Below are 19,811 nucleotides of genomic sequence, written 5' to 3'. Positions count from 1 at the left end.
ATAGTTGGATGAGTAGGTTATTTATTATTATTATTTGGATTTTGCTCACACCTTTTTCAGTAGAAGCTCAAGGTGAGTTACATTCAGGTACACTAGATGTTTCTCTGTCCCAGGTGGGCTCACAATTTAAGCTTGTACCTGAGGCAATGGAGGGTTAAGTGACTTGCCCAAGATCACAAGGAGCAGTAGTGAGATTTGAACTGGCCACCTCTGGAGTTCAAGACCGGTGCTCTTAAGCACTAGGCCGCTCCTCCATGTGTGTTGAGTGAGTATGAGTAGTGTGATTGGATGAGTGGTTTTAAGTTATGTGATATACAGGTTTATATGATAAGTATATGAATAAACAAATTTGCATTTACACATAGTTGTGCTGGTGAAGTAAATTGTGACGCAATTTGCAACTATATTGTAATTGTTTCAACCCGTAGTTTTGGATATTATAGCTCTTGAAAGCCTAAGGAAGAAAGGTTACGTGGAAGAAGTCATTGCTACTCTGCTGCAAACCCGAAAAAGATCTACTCCTATGTGTGCTTGGGTATGGAGAACCTTTGAATCTTGGTGTTCAAAAAGAAATCTATATCATCTAAAGCATCTAAATTCTAATCTTTCTTCAAAAGGGGCTTAAGAGAGGTCATTCCCTGGCTTGTTTTTGGCAGCACATCCAGATGTTGTGCATTGTTTGAGAGGTGTCAATCAGTTAAGCCTCTATCTAGACAGATCTGTCCTAAATGTAACCTTAATCATGTTCTTAAGGCCCTTCAAAAAGTCCAATTTTTGAACCCCTATTCAAAGCTACTGTTAAGGATCCTACTTTAAAAATGGTTTTCTTAATAGCTATGTCTTGAGCCAGAAGGATCTCAGAGCTTCAAGCCTTATCTTGTAGGGATCCCCTGTCTCAGCTTTAGTGAAACTGGGGTGTCTATCCATATGGTCCCTTACTTTTTACTGAAGGTAATTACTGCTTTTTATATTAATCAAACTATTTATGCTACTTGTGTCTCACTGATGTTAGGAGTTAGTTTGTGCTATTTAGAGGTCACTAATGATTTTAGGTGCTCAGATTATTTTCATTCTTCTCTTGGAACCCAAAAAGGGTTTGTGCACTTCTAAAGTGTGCTGCTGCAGCTAAGAAAGCAAATACAATGTTAGGTATTATTAGGAAAGGAATGGAAAACAAAAATGAGGATGTTATTACTACTACTACTACTATTTAGCATTTCTATAGCGCTACAAGGCGTACATAGCGCTGCACAAACATAGAAGAAAGACAGTCCCTGCTCAAAGAGCTTACAATCTAATAGACAAAAAATAAAGTAAGCAAATCAAATCAATTAATGTGTACAGGAAGGAGGAGAGGAGGGTAGATGGAGGCGAGTGGTACAAGTGGTTATGAGTCAAAAGCAATGTTAAAGAGGAGGGCTTTCAGTCTAGATTTAAAGGTGGCCAAGGATGGGGCAAGACGTAGGGGCTCAGAAAGTTTATTCCAGGCGTAGGGTGCAGCGAGACAGAAGGCGCGAAGTCTGGAGTTGGCAGTAGTGGAGAAGGGAACAGATAAGAAGGATTTATCCATGGAGCGGAGTGCACGGGGAGGGGTGTAGGGAAGGACGAGTGTGGAGAGATTCTGGGGAGCAGCAGAGTGAGTACATTTATAGGTTAGTAGAAGAAGTTTGAACAGGATGCGAAAACGGACAGGGAGCCAGTGAAGCGACTTGAGGAGAGGGGAAGTATGAGTAAAGTGACCCTGGCGAAAGACGAGACGGGTAGTAGAGTTTTGAACCGATTGGAGAGGGGAGAGGTGACTAAGTGGGAGGCCAGCAAGAAGCAGATTGCAGTAGTCTAAACGAGAGGTGACAAGGGTGTGGATGAGGGTTTTGGTAGAGTGCTCGGAAAGAAAGGGGCGGATTTTACGGATGTTGTAAAGAAAGAAACGACAGGTCTTGGCGATCTGCTGGATATGAGCAGAGAAGGAGAGAGAAGAGTCAAAGATGACCCCAAGGTTTCGAGCTGAGGAGACCGGGAGAATGAGAGAGCCATCAACAGAAATAGAAAATGGGGGGAGTGGGGAGGTGGGTTTGGGGGGGAAAATGAGAAGCTCGGTTTTGGTCATATTTAATTTCAGGTGGCGTTGAGACATCCAGACAGCAATGTCAGACAAGAACGCTGAAACTTTGGTTTGGATGCAAGGTGAGATATCAGGGGTAGAAAGGTAGATTTGGGAGTCATCAGCATAGAGATGGTAGGAAAAGACATGGGATGAGATTAATGAACCAAGGGAAGAAGTATAGATAGAAAAGAGGAGGGGACCAAGAACAGAACCCTGAGGTACGCCGACAGGCAGAGGGATAGAAGTAGAAGAGGATCCACCAGAGTGAACACTAAAGGTGCGGAGGGAAAGGTAGGAAGAGAACCAGGAAAGGACAGAGCCCTGGAATCCAAGTGAGGACAGGGTATCGAGAAGTATGCTGTGATCGACAGTGTCAAAAGCAGCGGAAGGATCAAGAAGAATGAGGATAGAATAGAGACCTCTGGATTTAGCCAGTAATAGGTCATTGGAGACTTTAGTAAGTGCAGTTTCGGTTGAGTGGAGAGGGCGAAAACCAGATTGTAGTGGGTCAAGAATAGCATGTGAGGAAAGAAAATCAAGGCAGCGGTGGTGAACAGCACGCTCAAGTAATTTGGAGAGAAAAAGGAGGAGGGAGATGGGTCGGTAATTAATTAGAGGGACAAGTAGGGTCGAGTGAAGGCTTCTTAAGGAGAGGTGTGACCACAGCATGTTTAAAGGCAGTAGGGACAGTTGCAGTGGAAAGTGAGAGGTTGAGAATGTGACAGATAAAAGGAATAAGAGCAGGTGAGATGGCATTAAGAAGGTGGGTGCTTTTGTATCATGGTGCGACCGCACCGCGAATATTGTGTTCAATTCTGGTCGCCGCATCTCAAAAAAGATATAGTGGAATTAGAAAAGGTGCAAAGAAGGGCAATAAAAATGATAAAGGGGATGGGACGACTTCCCTATGAGGAAAGGCTAAAGCAGCTAGGGCTCTTCAGCTTGGAGAAAAGGCGGCTGAGGGGAGATATGATAGAGCTCTATAAAATAATGAGTGGAGTTGAACGGGTAGATGTGAAGCATCTGTTCACGCTTTCCAAAAATACTAGGACTAAGGGGCATGCGATGAAGCTACAATGTAGTAAATTTAAAATGAATCAGAGAAAAATTTCTTCACTCAACGTGTAATTAAACTCTGGAATTCATTGCAAGCTTAGCGGAGTTTAAAAAAGGTTTGGACGGATTCCTAAGAGAAAAGTCCATAGACCGTTATTAAATGGACTTGGGGAAAATCCACGATTTCTGGGATAAGCAGTATAAAATGTTTCGTACATTTTTGGGATCTTGCCGGGTATTTGTGACCTGGATTGGCCACTGTTGGAAACAGGATGCTGGGCTCGATGGACCTTTGGTCTTTCCCAGTATGGCAATACTTATGTACTTAAGGTGAGAGGATGGAAAAGGGGGGAGGTAAAAGGGGGCATGGGAACTTGTATAAAGGTGTAAGACATAAGATCGGAACTAGAGGTGGTGTGGAGATGAATAACAGGGAAGAGATGAGAGGCAGAGACTGATGAGGCGATGAATACTGAGGCTAGAAATTGGGGACATTCAGGGAATAGAAGGCTGGGGAAGGAGTGAGAGAGGGGTGAAGAAGGGAGGAAAGTGTAGGAAGTGGAAAGCTGATAAGTAGATGAAAGAGGAGGCTGAAGATTGTGGAGAGGAGGGATGAAATCTAGTTACTGGTTCATAGAAAGGCAGATGAGAGAAAAGGAGACAATAAAACAGAAGGATCAGTGTCAGTATGCATTAGAAAGACAAGAAGACGGTGAAAAAAATACAGAAAATGGAAATGAGATCCTGGAAAGGGACTTGGAGGAAAAACAACAAAAGGAAGTAGTAAAAAAGGACCAGGACCAACCCAACTAGAAAGCTTAAATGGTCACAAAACAAGGATACAAATTCATTTTTGATAGAGAAAGATGTCAGCTTTGAAAATGTGCATGTCTTGTGTTTTTTTTCCGTATTTAAAGGAAATGCATCTCTTTCTTTAGGATTTCACGGTTCACAAGTCTGATTTCTTTTGTTTTCATTTTAATTTTTTTGTCTACATTATTTTTCTAGTTTGTAATATTTATTTATTGCTAAGATATGGTCTATGTTTTTCTTCTGTAACAGGGATGAGGGATTTAATTGATATGTAGGTTCTATATAGGAATCTGTAGTGGTCCATCTTTTCTAGCAGGAAAAGATCTCTTCACCCCCCCTATACTTAATAGAAAACCCATACCTCTGAACCCTGGAGGTGTGCTTGTTCTCTGGAACATTTGCAATGCTAACTTTTTATAGGCAGGGTTGGTGCAATTTCAGTTCTTAACTTGGTGCTGGGTATGGTAAACTTCTGAAGGTCTATTTGCAAGGTTTTGTTTTATAATCACACAGTGTTTGGTAGTAGAGGAAATTTGTGTTGCTGTCAGTGATTTGACGCCAGAGTTTATATGTTGAGTTATAAAGTGAATCATTCTACTTCTGCTCTATACCTCTTGTTGGGAGAGTTTTATTGGTTGATCTGGGAATACCCATGTGAATGAATATTTACATACAATTGACTTCTCTTTGAGTACTTGTGCTCCTCACCCCAGGCCTCGGAGGTGTGTAGCTAGGTCCTTGCAGCCACCAGCATCAGAGGACTCAACCCTGGTGGAATGAACTGGACATTTTTCTTGTGTGACTCGACTTCATTTGGTTGTTTGACTTTGGTTTTATGTGTATATAATATATAAATATGTAGTTTATGTATTTTCATCATTTTGTAATAGAACAGTAAACAACAGCTATTAAGTTTCAGTCCCAACCACTTTGCTCCCCCATTGTAGCTCGGAGGAGGTAGGGGGGTGGGACTCTAGTGGGCTGGGGGGGCACCATCTCATCCCTCGCCTCAGGCAACAGATTGGAGTGGCTCAATGGTGCGACCTTACCTTGAGTATTGCATTCAGTTCGTCACTGTTATCTCAAAAGATAGCAGAAACAGAAAAGGTTCAAAGAAGTGACCAAAATGATAAAGGGTATTGATAGAACTCCTCTTATATGAGGAAAAGCTAAAGAGGTTAGGGCTCTTCAGGTTGGAAAAGAGATGGCTGAGGGGAGATATGATTGAGGTCTACAAAATCCTGAGTGGAGTAGAATGAGTAGAAGTGAATTGATATTTTACTTTCAAAAAGTTCAAAGACTAGGGGACACCCAAGTTACATGGAAATACTTTTAAAACAAAAAGGAGGAAATATTTTTCACTCAACAAATAGTTAAGCTCTTGAACTTGTTGCCAGAGGATGTGGTAACAGAGGTTAGCGTATCTAGGTTTAAAAATGTTTTGGACAAGATCCTGAAGGAAAAGTCCATAGTCTGCTATTGAGACAGACAGAGAAGCCAGTGCTTGCCCAGGGGTTGGTAGCATGGAATGTTGTTACTAAATGGGTTTCTGCCAGGTACTTGTGACCTGGCTTAGCCACTATTGGAAACAGAATACTGGGCTAGATGGACCATTGGGCTGACCCAGTATGGCTATTCTTATGTTCTTATGTAACCCCTTAAGAGCAAGACCTTACAGAAGCAAAGCAACAAGCACCCCCAGAAAAGGATGCTTCACAATGCTACGCATATACCCTGTAAGAGAACTCAAAGCCTGGCAACAGGCTGCACTACTAAGGGCCATAGAAGGGCAAGCAATTGTGCTGCAATAGGAACATGTAAAGCAGCCAAAGGCAGAAAACAGGCAAGGAGAGGGCAGCAAACAACTGAGGAGAGAAACAAAGACTCCACCAGGTGCCACAGAGGCAAATAATAAAGGCAGGAGAGCTAATAAACAGCAGTCCAAATGAAGTTCTCTCAAACAAAAAAGGCATAATAGTCTTTAGGTTCATGAAAACTCCTATGGACCGCTGAATAGCGGAGTGAAAGGGGGAGGGGGGACCCAGCACCACCAGGTGTCACCCAGCTCCATTCAGGCATTTAGATAGTAAAAAGGAGCTAAAGTCTTCCAAGAGGAAACCCTCTGCTCAACTGGCACCCAGCTGAATTGGGTCATCAGCTGGCTGAAAAGCTGTACGATCCATCATCCATCTGTTTGGAGACTGAGAAAACTACTGAACATTCTAGGTTGCATGATACTAGTTTTCTTTTCTGTCTCCATCCACTGTTGACAGACACAACCCATTGGTCTGCACTGGTTCTTGTATGGAAGACAAGAAAACAAGTCTCATTTCATTATCTTCTGGCTTGGATACTGTGGGGTTAGCAGAGGAGTGCAGACTGCAAGCACCCAACAGTTCCCAGTGGTCCTCACTGGTTCACATTCACACAACCAACTTACAGTTTCAGCTTTGGCTAAAACCAGGTGATGAGATTCAGTGATAGTTTTAGTCTGCCTCCAGTCTGATGGGACAATAAGGAATACAGCTGTTGCCTTCTCTGCCATGGCAAAAAGATTAATCACATTACCCCTTTGCTCATATGGCTACACTGCCTTCCTGTATCACCTAGGATGATATTAAAGATATTGATCCTAGTACATTGTCCTCTGTACAGGTTTCCCCATCTAACTTGTGACCTCTGTTACTCCTTACGTTCCACAATGTAGTCTTAGACCCTCCCAGGCTAGTTGCCTGGTAATATCACCTTTAAGCTATGCCTACATTGTTCTCATAACTTTGCTTTCTACCATCTGGCTCTCACTGTATGGAATCTTTCTGTTAGAATCGTAGCTCAAAAGCTCCTACAAAAATTCAAGGTAGGTTTGAACACCTGGCTTTTTATCCAGGCCTTATCAGATATCTATAATTGAATGGTCTTCCCTCGTTTGCTGTGGAGTCACCAACGGTTAAAAGCACCCCCCCACCCCCCCCAAAAAAAAAAAAAAAAAAAATTTTCATTTTATGTTGAACACTGCCACCTTGGATGGATAGGACAGACTGACACTTATGGGTCCCACCAAGCATTGAATCCCAGAGCCACAGTAAACATACTAGAGGGAAGCGTGGGGCCCCCCTCCCATTTGCTTTGCATAGTTTGTTCCACGCAGGTAGCCTGTTACCTCTTAGCGAAGGAAAGGCCCTCTTGGTACACTTATGAACATTGTTTTCCAAATTCCAGCAGATATCAAAACACAGGATCACTTATGTGATCAAGGGTTATACACCTCCCCCCCCCCCCCCCCCCCCCACCTCCACACACACACACTTTTTTTTTTAAACAACATTATAGACCAGATAATGTGGATTCACTTATTTTCTAATATGTGCCATCTTTTCTTATGGCCTATGCTGTCTGTTAAAATGTTTTATTGCATAGTGGTGACCTTGTAATATACCTTGTACTGTTACTTGAATAATTTTACTGCTGTAATTCTTGCTGTATACCTCCTTCAGTGAATTTGTTCAAAAAGGAGGTAAATAAATCCTAATAAGGGTCTAGTTTTCTTCTGAGTATTCATAATAAAGTGAGCCCTGCCAGTAGCGTAGCTAGGTGGGGCACAGGGGGAGCAGTCGCTCCCCTAAACAGATATTTTGAAAAAATGGTGCCTATGCCTGCAAAATCTCTCTCTCCCCCCTCCCACGCGAGTCTTTCATCTGTTCTCCTGTCTCTTCCCCTGCCCGCTGTCTCTCCCGCCTGCAGCGCATAATCGTCTTTACTGCCCTGAAGTCTTCTCCCTCCGGCACTGGCGATTGATACAGTCAGCTGTTTGCCAGCGTCGGGACCTCTCCTCAGACGCGTCCCACCTCTGTGGAAAACAAGAAGTTGCTTAGAGTGGACGGGACGCGCTGAGGTGAGGCCCCGACGCTAGCAAACAGCTGACTGAATTGCCGGTGCAGCAGGAGGGAAAAGGCTTCAGAGAAGTAAAAATAACTATGCAGACGGGAGAGAGCGGGCTGAAGAGAGGGAGGTGGAGAAGGGAGAAAAATCTTGACAGTAGTGGAAGTGAGCCATCTAGTCCACTGTAAGCATGGACGCCATTTGGTTGATATGTTTCCACTCCCCCACGCAGCCCTCATTGCCGTTCACGCGAACAAAGCAAGCCAAAGGTATGAGCAGCTGTGTATCCATGTTGTCGTTCTTTATTGTTGGTCCATGTCTGTAACAAGTATAAAGTTGTTTCAGTTGGATAGGCAGTGCCTTAAAAGCTGGAGGAGAAATGTACATGTACCGTGTTTCCCCGAAAATAGAACATCCCCCGAAAATAAGACCTAGTAGAGGTCTTGCTGCAATTGTAAAATATAAGGCCTCCCCCAAAAGTAAGACCTAACAAAGTTTTTTTCTTTTAATGCAGGGCCGCCGAGAGCCAGACAAGGCTGCCCCCCCCCCCCACCCGCCCTCCGTCGCTCTCGGAAGTTGGAACTAACCTTAAACGCCTCCTTTTACCAAGTTCGCACTCGCAGCAAGCAGCAGCAGTAGGGCAGGCCACTCCTTCCTTCCGTGTCCTGCCCTCGCCTGATGTAACGTAACGTCTGCGAGGGCGGGGCATGGAAGGAAGGAGAGGTCTGCCCTGCTGCTGCGAGTGCGAACTTGGTAAAAGGAGGCGTTTAAGGTTAGTTCCAATTTCCGGGAGCGACGGAGGGCAGGTGGAGGGGGGGCCCGGCGACCTCGGGTGGGGGGGGGGGGGGCAACTCCGATGTTTCCCTGAAAAATGAGACATCCTCTGAAAATAAGACCTAGCACGTCATGGGGAGCAAAATTTAATATAAGACAGTGTCTTATTTTCAGGGAAACATGGTAGTAACAACTGAATATCACTAAAACAGCTTCAAAAATTATTGTAGCTGGTAGAAACTGCAATTATAAACGCTATAGTTTGAGTTTTCTTCACTCTGCTTCTATACAATACATATATCCAGATTTCAGTGAGGATATCCTGTTTTCTGATGGGTTCATCATCTTAACTGTTGTTGTAATCTGCCATAGGAAGATAGAATATATTGAAATTAAATGGAAGTAGAATTAAACTCTCCTTTCATTGGGGCACATGAAATTACATTTTCATCTGTTTTGTAGTTTAACTTTTTAGGTACACAAATGGATTATTCTGTTTTGAACATGTTCAGGGACAAGTGGTTTTATAAGTCAAAATAAAAATAAATATTTTGTTTCATGCAGATCACTTTTGCTTAAACATAAATGGGTTATAAATCCCTAATGCAGTCCATTGGTTTTCTTATATTTTGTTCTTGTGATGACTTATACTGTGTCAAAACTAAAAACTCTTTATTTGGTTGATAATAAAAGGAATACTATCCACCCTAAAAAGTTGTTTTGTGGCTGTACATGAGGAATTGTGGTATTGAATAAGTGTATGTTTGTGTCCCTAATCAAGAAATCCAGTTAATCGTTTAATATTTGTGGAACATAGCCACAGAGGCATGGTATGATCGCATTTTTAATATGGTAATACTAGGGCCCAGCTAAGGAACAGGTTATTTTGAGTTAGTCTTCACTGGCCCAAACTTGCTTCGCTTGTGCCATCACTATCTAGCAGGATACACAGAGGGGCATAATCAAACGGCGCCGGTGATCTATTTTGGCGGCGCCGCAACAGCTGGCCGGAACCGTATTATCGAAAAAGATGGCCGGCCAACTTTTGTTTCGATAATACGGTTTGGGCCGGCCAAATGCCACAGATCGCCGGGTTTGAGATGGCCGACTTTGTTTTTCAGCGATAATGGAAACTGGAACCGGCCATCTCAAACCCGGCCAAATCCAAGGCATTTGGCCGTGGGAGGGGCCAGCATTCGTAGTGCACTGGTACTTCTGGATGTTTAGATCTTGCTGATCAGTTATGTTATGACTTACTTGTTCAGGAGTGCTGTATTTTGTGATACTGTTTTGAGAAATGTTCAAGAAAGACTTCATACAAATGAAAAAAGTCCCTGCCGTGCATTTTCCCTTGATGGCCATCCCTGACGTGCACTTCCCTTAATAGCCGTCTTTCTCTCCGAAAGTGCACTTCTCTTAATGGCCGGCTTTCTCCCCATACAGGGAAATCAAAACAGTTTTTGCTCACAGTTTTTTTTAGTAGTAACAGTAGGATTTGAACCAGCCACCTCTGCATTACAGAAGCCATGATGTAACCACTTGGCCACAGCTCCACTTACTTGGGTGTCCCTCCCTTTTGATTATACCCCTCCAGGTCTCTCTCAGCCACTCACAGACAGCTTAACGCACTGTGATTGGCTGAGAGAGAGACCTGAAGGGGTATAATCAAAAGGGAGGGACAGCCAAGTAAGTGGAGCTGTGGCCAAGTGGTTACATCATGGCTTCTGTAATGCAGAGGTGGCTGGTTCAAATCCCACTGTTACTACTAAAAAAAACTGTGAGCAAAAACTGTTTTGATTTCCCTGTATGGGGAGAAAGCCGGCCATTAAGAGAAGTGTACTTTCGGAGAGAAAAACAGCTATTAAGGGAAGTGCACGTCAGGGACGGCCATCAAGGGAAAATGAACGGCAGGGACTTTTTAAATTTGTATGAAGTCTTTCTTGAACATTTCTCAAAACAGTATCACAAAATACAGCACTCCAGAACAAGTAAGTCATAACATAACTGATCAGCAAGATCCGTTTTGTTTTTTTTTACGAGCTGGCCGACTGGCTTCCCCTCCTAGGAAGGAAATGTTGAGTGGAGGAGTGGAAATGTTGAGTGGAGGAGTGGCCTAGTGGTTAGGGTGGTGGACTTTGGTCCTGAGGAACTGAGCTCAATTCCCAGCACAGGCAGCTCCTTGTGACTCTGGGCAAGTCACTTAACCTTCCATTGCCTGCCGCATTGAGCCTGCCATGAGTGGTAAAGCGCAGGGTACAAATGTAACAAAAATAAAATAAATGTTTTAAAGTTTTTTTTTTTGGGTGGGAGGGGGTTGGTGACCACTGGAGGAGTATGGGGAGGTCATCCCTGATTCCTTCCGGTGGTCATCTGGTCAGTTTGGGCATCTTTTTGAGACTTTGTCGTGAAAATAAATAGACCAAGTAAAACCGGCTAAATGCTCGTCATCACCGTTTTTCTTTTTTCCATTATCAGCTGAAGCCAGCCATCTTGTAAGCACGCCCACATCCCGCCTTCACTACCCTGCCGACGCCCCCTTGAAGTTTAGCCGCCTCCGCGACGGAATGCCGGCGAGTGTGTCCAAAAATCGGCTTTCGATTATACCGATTTGGCCGGCCATCTCCCGATTTGTGTCAGAAGATGGCCGGCTATCACTTTCGAAAATAAGCTGGACAGTGTCCTAAAAGGTGGAGGATAAAGGATTTTTTTTGTTGCTGTTGTTGTAATCTGCCATGGGAAGATAGAATATATTGAAATTAAATGAAAGTAGAATTAAACTCTCCTTTCATTGGGGCACATGAAATCACATTTTCATCTGTTTTGTAGTTTACCTTTTAGGTACACAAATGGATTATTCTGTTTTGTTTCAACCTAATTCATGTTTTGTTTTATTTTTGTTTTGCTTTTTTGTGGCTCCCTATTCTGTATTAGATTGGAATATTGTCACAATTTGAGTTTCTGCCAGGTGCTTGTGACCTGGGTTGGCCACTGTTGGAAACAGGATACTTGGCTAGATGGACCATTGGTCTGACCCAGTATTGCTACTCTTATGTTATATAGATGAGGGTCTGTCCATGTTCTGCATGTGTGCCTGAGATGAAGGATTCTGCTAGCACGTAGCATCTGTGTAGGAATGTGTAACAGTGCAGTTTGTTCCAGTTTCCCAATAGTAGGCTAATTGGTGCCCTAGAGCCCAGTGTAATATATATAGCACTGTCTGTTCATAGGTGGGTTAGGGCTGTTATGGTGTGGTAAGTTTTGTGTTCTAGGATGGTGTGGTAAGTTTTTGTGTTCTAGCCCTGTGTTTCCCAAGTTGGTCCTGGAGTAACCCCTTGCCAGTCAGGTTTTCAGGCAATCCATAATAAATATGCATGACATTGATTTGTATATACTGCCTCCATTACATGCAAATCTTTTTCATACAGATTCATTGTGGATAGCCTGAAGACCTGAATGGCAAGGGGGTACTCCAGGACCACCTAGGGAAACACTTCTCTAGGTCCCACTGTAATATTTATAGCACTGTCTTTTTGTAGGTGGATTAGGGCTGTTATGGTGTGGTAAGTTTTCAGTATAAGTTTTGGGTATCTTTTTGCAGGGGTCTGTGTTATTTCACAAAATGTCTAGCCCTTCTTGAAAGTAGGCTCTGGGGCAAGGGCCGCCTTTGGTGGCCCTTGTCACCTAAAATAAAAATGCTCAGGACTAGTGTTCTTCACATCCTGTAGAATCACCACACAAACGCCCATCTGATTTAAACAAGGTGTCTAGCAGTGGAAGGACTGTGTGTGCTATTCCTGAGGTAATGGTCACGATTTGAATATTTTTACTTTGTAGTTAAGAAGACAGGTTGCCTGCTCTGGCCAGTCCAGGGATCTCTTCTGCGTCCTGCCTCTTGATCTAACTTACTGTTTCCTTGTAGGCAGGACGCAACAGAGACAGCCTGTATTAATCAGCCCCTGAGCAACAACACAGACACTGCTATGTAGCTGACACCAACCGGCGCCTAGTTTATAAAAGTCTGCTCCCCCTGCGATCAAAACCTGGCTACGCCTCTGAGCCCTGCAGAGCAATCTTCAGTTCTTCCAACAGCGCAGGAACAAGTCAGAACAGTCCATCTCCCTCCCTTGAAGAGAACACATATTAATCTTTCCTGTTCTCTTCCCTCCCCACTTTACCTCTTTTCCAGGCACTGTATCTGGGGTCAGATGCTGCAGATGTTTGGCTGCCCTGGAAATGGCCTTTTTGGTTGCAGTGGTCTGTCACACTAGGAAAGAAGAGTCATTGTGAAAAGCCACATTCTGTCATCAGATCAGAGCTATAGTTATATATCTCAAATATTTATGCAGTTCTTGAGGATTCCTACAACACATTTTCATGGCCTGTTGGCCAGGGCTCTATCGTGTAGCACTATAGAAACTAGTACTAAATAAACTTTACAGCTACTAATTTTAATCAAATCAGACTGCAATAAATAGTAGGGAAGCAATGCCTTCTTTCCTGTAATCTCATACTCCATGCAGATGGGTTGATCCTTAACTCTTATTACCTATACTCTTTCCTCTTTTATGCAGATAAAGCGAATGCTACATACCTGTAGAAGGTATTCTCCGAGGACAGCAGGCTGATTGTTCTCACTGATGAGTGACGTCCACGGCAGCCCCTCCAATCGGAACACTTTTCTAACAAAGTCCTTTGCTAGCCCTCGCGCGCCGATGCGCATGCGCGGCCGTCTTCCCGCCCGAACCGGCTCGTGTTCGTCAGTCCCATATGTAGCAAAACAAAGGCAAGGGAAGACACAACTCCAAAGGGGAGGCGGGCGGGTTTGTGAGAACAATCAGCCTGCTGTCCTCGGAGAATACCTTCTACAGGTATGTAGCATTCGCTTTCTCCGAGGACAAGCAGGCTGCTTGTTCTCACTGATGGGGTATCCCTAGCCCCCAGGCTCTCTCAAAACAACAAACATGGTCAATTGGGCCTCTCAACGGCGAGGACATAACTGAGATTGACCTAACAATTTATCCAACTAACAGAGTGTAGCCTGGAACAGAATAAACATGGGCCTAGGGGGGTGGAGTTGGATTCTAAACCCCTAACAGATTCTGAAGCACTGACTGCCCGAACCGACTGTCGCGTCGGGTATCCTGCTGCAGGCAGTAATGAGATGTGAATGTGTGGACAGATGACCACGTCGCAGCTTTGCAAATCTCTTCAATAGTGGCTGACTTCAAGTGGGCTACCGACGCTGCCATGGCTCTAACATTATGAGCCGTGACGTGACCCTCAAGAGCCAGCCCAGCCTGGGCGTAAGTGAAGGAAATGCAATCTGCTAGCCAATTGGATATGGTGCGTTTCCCCACAGCCACTCCCCTCCTGTTGGGATCAAAAGAAACAAACAATTGGGCGGACTGTCTGTTGGGCTGTGTCCGCTCCAGATAGAAGGCCAATGCTCTCTTGCAGTCCAATGTGTGCAGCTGACGTTCAGCAGGGCAGGAATGAGGAAGGGGAAAGAATGTTGGCAAGACAATTGACTGGTTCAGATGGAACTCCGAAACAACCTTTGGCAAGAACTTAGGGTGAGTGCGGAGGACTACTCTGTTATGATGAAATTTGGTGTAAGGGGCCTGGGCTACCAGGGCCTGCAGCTCACTGACTCTACGAGCTGAAGTAACTGCCACCAAGAAAATGACCTTCCAGGTCAAGTACTTCAGATGGCAGGAGTTCAGTGGCTCAAAAGGAGGTTTCATCAGCTGGGTGAGAACGACATTGAGATCCCATGACACTGTAGGAGGCTTGACAGGGGGCTTTGACAAAAGCAAACTTCTCATGAAGCGAACAACTAAAGGCTGTCCTGAGATAGGCTTACCTTCCACACGGTAATGGTATGCACTGATTGCGCTAAGGTGAACCCTTACAGAGTTGGTCTTGAGACCAAACTCAGACAAGTGCAGAAGGTATTCAAGCAGGGTCTGTGTAGGACAAGAGCGAGGATCTAAGGCCTTGCTGTCACACCAGACGGCAAACCTCCTCCATAAAAAGAAGTAACTCCTCTTAGTGGAATCTTTCCTGGAAGCAAGCAAGATGCGGGAGACACCCTCTGACAGACCCAAAGAGGCAAAGTCTATGCTCTCAACATCCAGGCCGTGAGAGCCAGAGACTGGAGGTTGGGATGCAGAAGCGCCCCTTCGTCCTGTGTGATGAGGGTCGGACAACACTCCAATCTCCACGGTTCTTCGGAGGACGACTCCAGAAGAAGAGGGAACCAGATCTGACGCGGCCAAAAAGGAGCAATCAGAATCATGGTGCCTCGGTCTTGCTTGAGTTTCAACAAAGTCTTCCCCACCAGAGGTATGGGAGGATAAGCATACAGCAGACCCTCCCCCCAGTCCAGGAGGAAGGCATCCGATGCCAGTCTGCCGTGGGCCTGAAGCCTGGAACAGAACTGAGGGACTTTGTGGTTGGCTCGAGATGCGAAGAGATCTACCAAGGGGGTGCCCCACACCTGGAAGATCTGTCGCACTACACGGGAATTGAGCGACCACTCGTGAGGTTGCATAAACCTGCTCAACCTGTCGGCCAGACTGTTGTTTACGCCTGCCAGATATGTGGCTTGGAGCACCATGCCGTGATGGCGAGCCCAGAGCCACATGCTGACGGCTTCCTGACACAGGAGGCGAGATCCGGTGCCCCCCTGCTTGTTGATGTAATACATGGCAACCTGGTTGTCTGTCTGAATTTGGATAATTTGGTGGGACAGCCGATCTCTGAAAGCCTTCAGAGCGTTCCAGACCACTCGTAACTCCAGGAGATTGATCTGCAGATCGCGTTCCTGGAGGGACCAGCTTCCCTGGGTGTGAAGCCCATCAAAATGAGCTCCCCACCCCAGGAGAGACGCATCCGTAGTCAGCACTTTTTATGGCTGAGGAATTTGGAAAGGACGTCCCAGAGTCAAATTGGACCAAATCGTCCACCAATACAGGGATTTGAGAAAACTCGTGGACAGCTGGATCACGTCTTCTAGATCCCCAGCAGCCTGAAACCACTGGGAAGCTATGGTCCATTGAGCAGATCTCATGTGAAGGCGGGCCATGGGAGTCACATGAACTGTGAAGGCCATGTGGCCCAGCAATCTCAACATCTGCCGAGCTGTGATCTGCTGGGACGCTCGCACCCGCGAGACGAGGGACAACAAGTTGTTGGCTCTCACCTCTGGAAGATAGGCACGAGCCGTCCGAGAATCCAGCAGAGGTCCTATGAATTCGAGTCTCTGCACTGGGAGAAGATAGGCCTTTGGATAATTTATCACAAACCCCAGTAGCTCCAGGAGTCGAATAGTCATCTGCATGGACTGTAGAGCTCCTGCCTCGGATGTGTTCTTCACCAGCCAATCGTCGAGATATGGGAACATGTGTACCCCCAGCCTGCGAAGTGCCGCCGCTACTACAGCCAAGCACTTCGTGAACACTCTGGGTGCAGAGGCGAGCCCAAAGGGTAGCACACAGTACTGGAAGTGACATGTGCCCAGCTGAAATCACAGATACTGTCTGTGAGCTGGCAGTATCGGGATGTATGTGTAGGCGTCCTTCAAGTCCAGAGAGCATAGCCAATCGTTTTCCTGAATCATGGGGAGAAGGGTGCCCAGGAAAGCATCCTGAACTTTTCTTTGACCAGATATTTGTTCAGGGCCCTTAGGTCTAGGATGGGACGCATCCCCCCTGTTTTCTTTTCCACAAGGAAGTACCTGGAATAGAATCCCAGCCCTTCCTGCCCGGATGGCACGGGCTCGACCGCATTGGCGCTGAGAAGGGCGGAGAGTTCTTCTGCAAGTACCTGCTTGTGCTGGAAGCTGTAAGACTGAGCTCCCGGTGGACAATTTGGAGGTTTTGAGGCCAAATTGAGGGTGTATCCTTGCTGGACTATTTGGAGAACCCACTGATCGGGAGGTTATGAGAGGCCACCTTTGGTGAAAAACTTTCAACCTCCCCCTGACCGGCAGGTCGCCCGGCACTGACACTTGGATGTCGGCTATGCTCTGCTGGAGCCAGTCAAAAGCTCGTCCCTTGCTTTTGCTGGGGAGCCGAGGGGCCTTGCTGAGGCGCACACTGCTGACGAGAGCGCGCGCGCTGGGGCTTAGCCTGGACCGCAGGCTGTCGAGAAGGAGGATTGTACCTACGCTTCTCCGAGGACAAGCAGGCTGCTTGTTCTCACGACTGGGTTGACGTCCGCGGCAGCCCCCACCAACCGGAAGAAGCTTCGCGGGACGGTCGGCACGCAGGCCACGCCCACCGCGCATGCGCGGCCGCCTTCCCGCCCGTGCGCGACCGCTCCCGCCAGTTACTTTTTTTCCGCGACTGAGAGAGTGGTGCGTTTGCCTCTCTCTCTGTTCAGCCGCCGGATTTTCGACCGCGTTTACGCGGATCGTCGCTTGGACCGTTCGGTTCCCTCTGTTTTTGTTTGTATTGTTTTAAAGAAAAAAAAAAAAAGAAATTTTTTGCGCGTGTGGAGCACGCGCTCCCCTTTTTCCCTCGCTTTCTAGCGGGGACGCCACGTTGCGGCCTAGTGGCCGCTCGGTCGGTTGATTTTTTCGTGGTGTGATTTTAGCCACCATTGCCGACTTTGACTTCGCCGACGTGATTTTTCCGTCGATGTCCTCGAAGGTCCCGAGTGGATTTAAGAAGTGTGGTCGCTGCGGCCGGCCGATCTCGCAGACCGACACCCACGCTTGGTGCCTCCAGTGCCTCGGGCCGGAGCACAATCTCAAGTCGTGCGCTTTGTGTCTCGGTCTCCGGAAACGGACTCAGGTTGCGAGGCAAGTTCTGCGGGACCGTCTTTTTGGAACTTGCGCCGGCCCCTCGACGTCGACCTCGACGGCATCGGTATCGAAGGCCGGTTCTTCGGTACCGGTATCGATGCCCGAGACATCGGCACCGATGGCAGCGACCCCAGGAGAACAGGTCCCGTTGGCCCGCCGGTCCGCCGGTGAGAGTGGGGTTGAGAGGCCGCGTGGGCAGTCGGCCCCGGTCACTCCCTCAACTCGTGAGCCACGGGACCGAACCCTGTCGGACCCGGTACCTCGAGACCGAGGGGGATCGACCTCCTCCTCCTCCATGCCCTCCGGCGCCGGTGACGTGCACCGGAAAAAAGATAAGCGCCGTCACCGGGAGCCCTCGGTGCACCCTGAAGAGGAGTCGACGCCGAAGCGTCATCGCAGAGAGGAGAGATCTCCGTCGGTGGTGGAGGTACCGACGCGTCGGGGTTCCGGCACCTCGGTGCCGTCTCCTGGCCCCCAGCAGCTTCTGGCACCGACACCTTTACCGGCCCCACCGCCTTTCCCGGCAGCGGGCCTGGACGAGTGCCTCAGAGCCATCCTTCCGGGGATCCTGGAAGGGCTGATGCGCCCGGCGCCGATGACTGTGGCGCCGGCGAGCTCTAGCCCGGCGCCGGGGCTGTCGACACCGCCGCCGCTTGCGGTGCCGGTCTCGACCGCCACGCAGGTGGAGTCCCCGTCGACGTCGATGGAGGGAGCTCCGTCCCCGCCGGCGCGGGAGTCCACCTCTCGACGACACCGAGACCTTGGTGCCTCGACGTCGAGCCGGGCCCGGTACCGGACTCAGCTACATGAGCTAATGTCCGATACCGAGGATGAGGACTCGTGGGGGGAAGAGGAGGACCCGAGATATTTCTCCTCAGAGGAGTCTACGGGCCTTCCCTCGGACCCCACGCCGTCACCGGAGAGGAAGCTCTCACCTCCTGAGAGTCTCTCCTTTGCCTCCTTTGTGCGGGATATGTCTATAAGCATTCCCTTTCCCGTGGTCTCTGTGGAAGAGCCGAGGGCCGAGATGCTCGAGGTCCTCGACTATCCATCACCACCTAGAGAGTCCTTCACGGTACCGCTGCACAATGTCCTGAAGGAGACGCTGCTTCGGAACTGGGTGCGACCACTAACTAACCCCACCATTCCCAAGAAAGCAGAGTCCCAGTACAGGATCCACTCTGACCCAGAGCTCATGCGGCCCCAGTTGCCCCATGACTCAGCGGTCGTGGATTCTGCTCTCAAGAGGGCACGGAGTTCGAGGGATACCGCCTCGGCGCCCCCGGGGCGGGAGTCTCGCACTCTGGACTCATTTGGGAGGAAGGCCTACCAATCCTCCATGCTCGTGACCCGCATCCAATCTTACCTGCTCTATATGAGCATCCACATGCGGACCAATGTGCAACAGCTGGCGGACTTGGTCGATAAGCTCCCGCCGGAGCAGTCCAGGCCTTATCAGGAGGTGGTCAGGCAGCTGAAGGCGTGCAGAAAGTTCCTGTCCAGGGGGATTTTTGACACCTGTGACGTGGCATCTCGTGCTGCGGCCCAAGGTATAGTGATGCGCAGGCTCTCATGGCTGCGCGCCTCTGACCTGGACAACCGCACCCAGCAGAGACTGGCTGACGTCCCTTGCCGGGGGGATAATATTTTTGGCGAGAAGGTCGAGCAGATGGTTGACCAACTGCATCAGCGGGAAACCGCTCTCGACAAGCTCTCCCACCGGGCGCCTTCAGCACCCGCCCCCGCGGGCGGGCGTTTTTCCCGGGCTCGGCAGGCTGCACCCTATTCTTTTGCGAAGCGTAGGTACAACCAGCCGGCCCGAAGGCCTCGTCAGGCACAGGGACAGCCCCAGCGCGCTCGTTCCCGTCAACAGCGTGCGCCTAAGCAGCCCCCTGCGCCTCCACAGCAAAAGCCGGGGACGGGCTTTTGACTGGATCCATGGGAACATAGCCGCCCTACAAGTGTCCGTACCGGACGACCTGCCGGTCGGAGGGAGGTTAAAATTCTTTCACCAAAGGTGGCCTCTCATAACCTCCGACCAGTGGGTTCTCCAAATAGTGCGGTACGGATACGCCCTGAATTTGGCCTCCCTGCCTCCAAATTGTCCTCCGGGAGCTCAGTCTTTCAGCTCCCATCACAAGCAGGTACTTGCAGAGGAACTCTCCGCCCTTCTCAGCGCCAATGCGGTCGAGCCCGTACCACCCGGGCAGGAAGGGCAGGGATTCTATTCCAGGTACTTCCTTGTGGAAAAGAAAACAGGGGGGATGCGTCCCATCCTAGACCTGAGAGGCCTGAACAAATTCCTGGTCAAAGAAAAGTTCAGGATGCTTTCCTTGGGCACCCTTCTGCCAATGATTCAGAAAAACGATTGGCTAT

General features: G+C 48.0%; 1 protein-coding gene across 4 annotated transcripts in view; it reads right to left on the bottom strand.

Moving 5' to 3' along the window:
* The window catches only part of LOC115466794, a 182,552-nt gene that overhangs the window by 25,373 nt on the left and 137,368 nt on the right, over positions 1 to 19,811 (bottom strand). For 3 of the 4 annotated variants that reach the window (XM_030198316.1, XM_030198317.1, XM_030198314.1), the window contains 2 exons: positions 12,802 to 12,890; positions 8,820 to 8,989 (listed from right to left, as the gene is read on the bottom strand). In XM_030198316.1, the coding sequence (XP_030054176.1) occupies positions 8,973 to 8,989; positions 12,802 to 12,890 (106 nt within the window). In that variant the 3' untranslated portion in view covers positions 8,820 to 8,972. Of the gene's footprint in view, positions 1 to 8,819; positions 8,990 to 12,801; positions 12,891 to 19,811 lie in introns of those variants that run through there. The other variant, XM_030198315.1, reaches the window with a different exon arrangement.

The sequence above is a fragment of the Microcaecilia unicolor genome, chromosome 3, assembly GCF_901765095.1.
Source record: "Microcaecilia unicolor chromosome 3, aMicUni1.1, whole genome shotgun sequence".
Lineage (NCBI taxonomy): Eukaryota > Metazoa > Chordata > Amphibia > Gymnophiona > Siphonopidae > Microcaecilia > Microcaecilia unicolor.
This window is presented reverse-complemented; position numbering and strand designations above follow the sequence as displayed.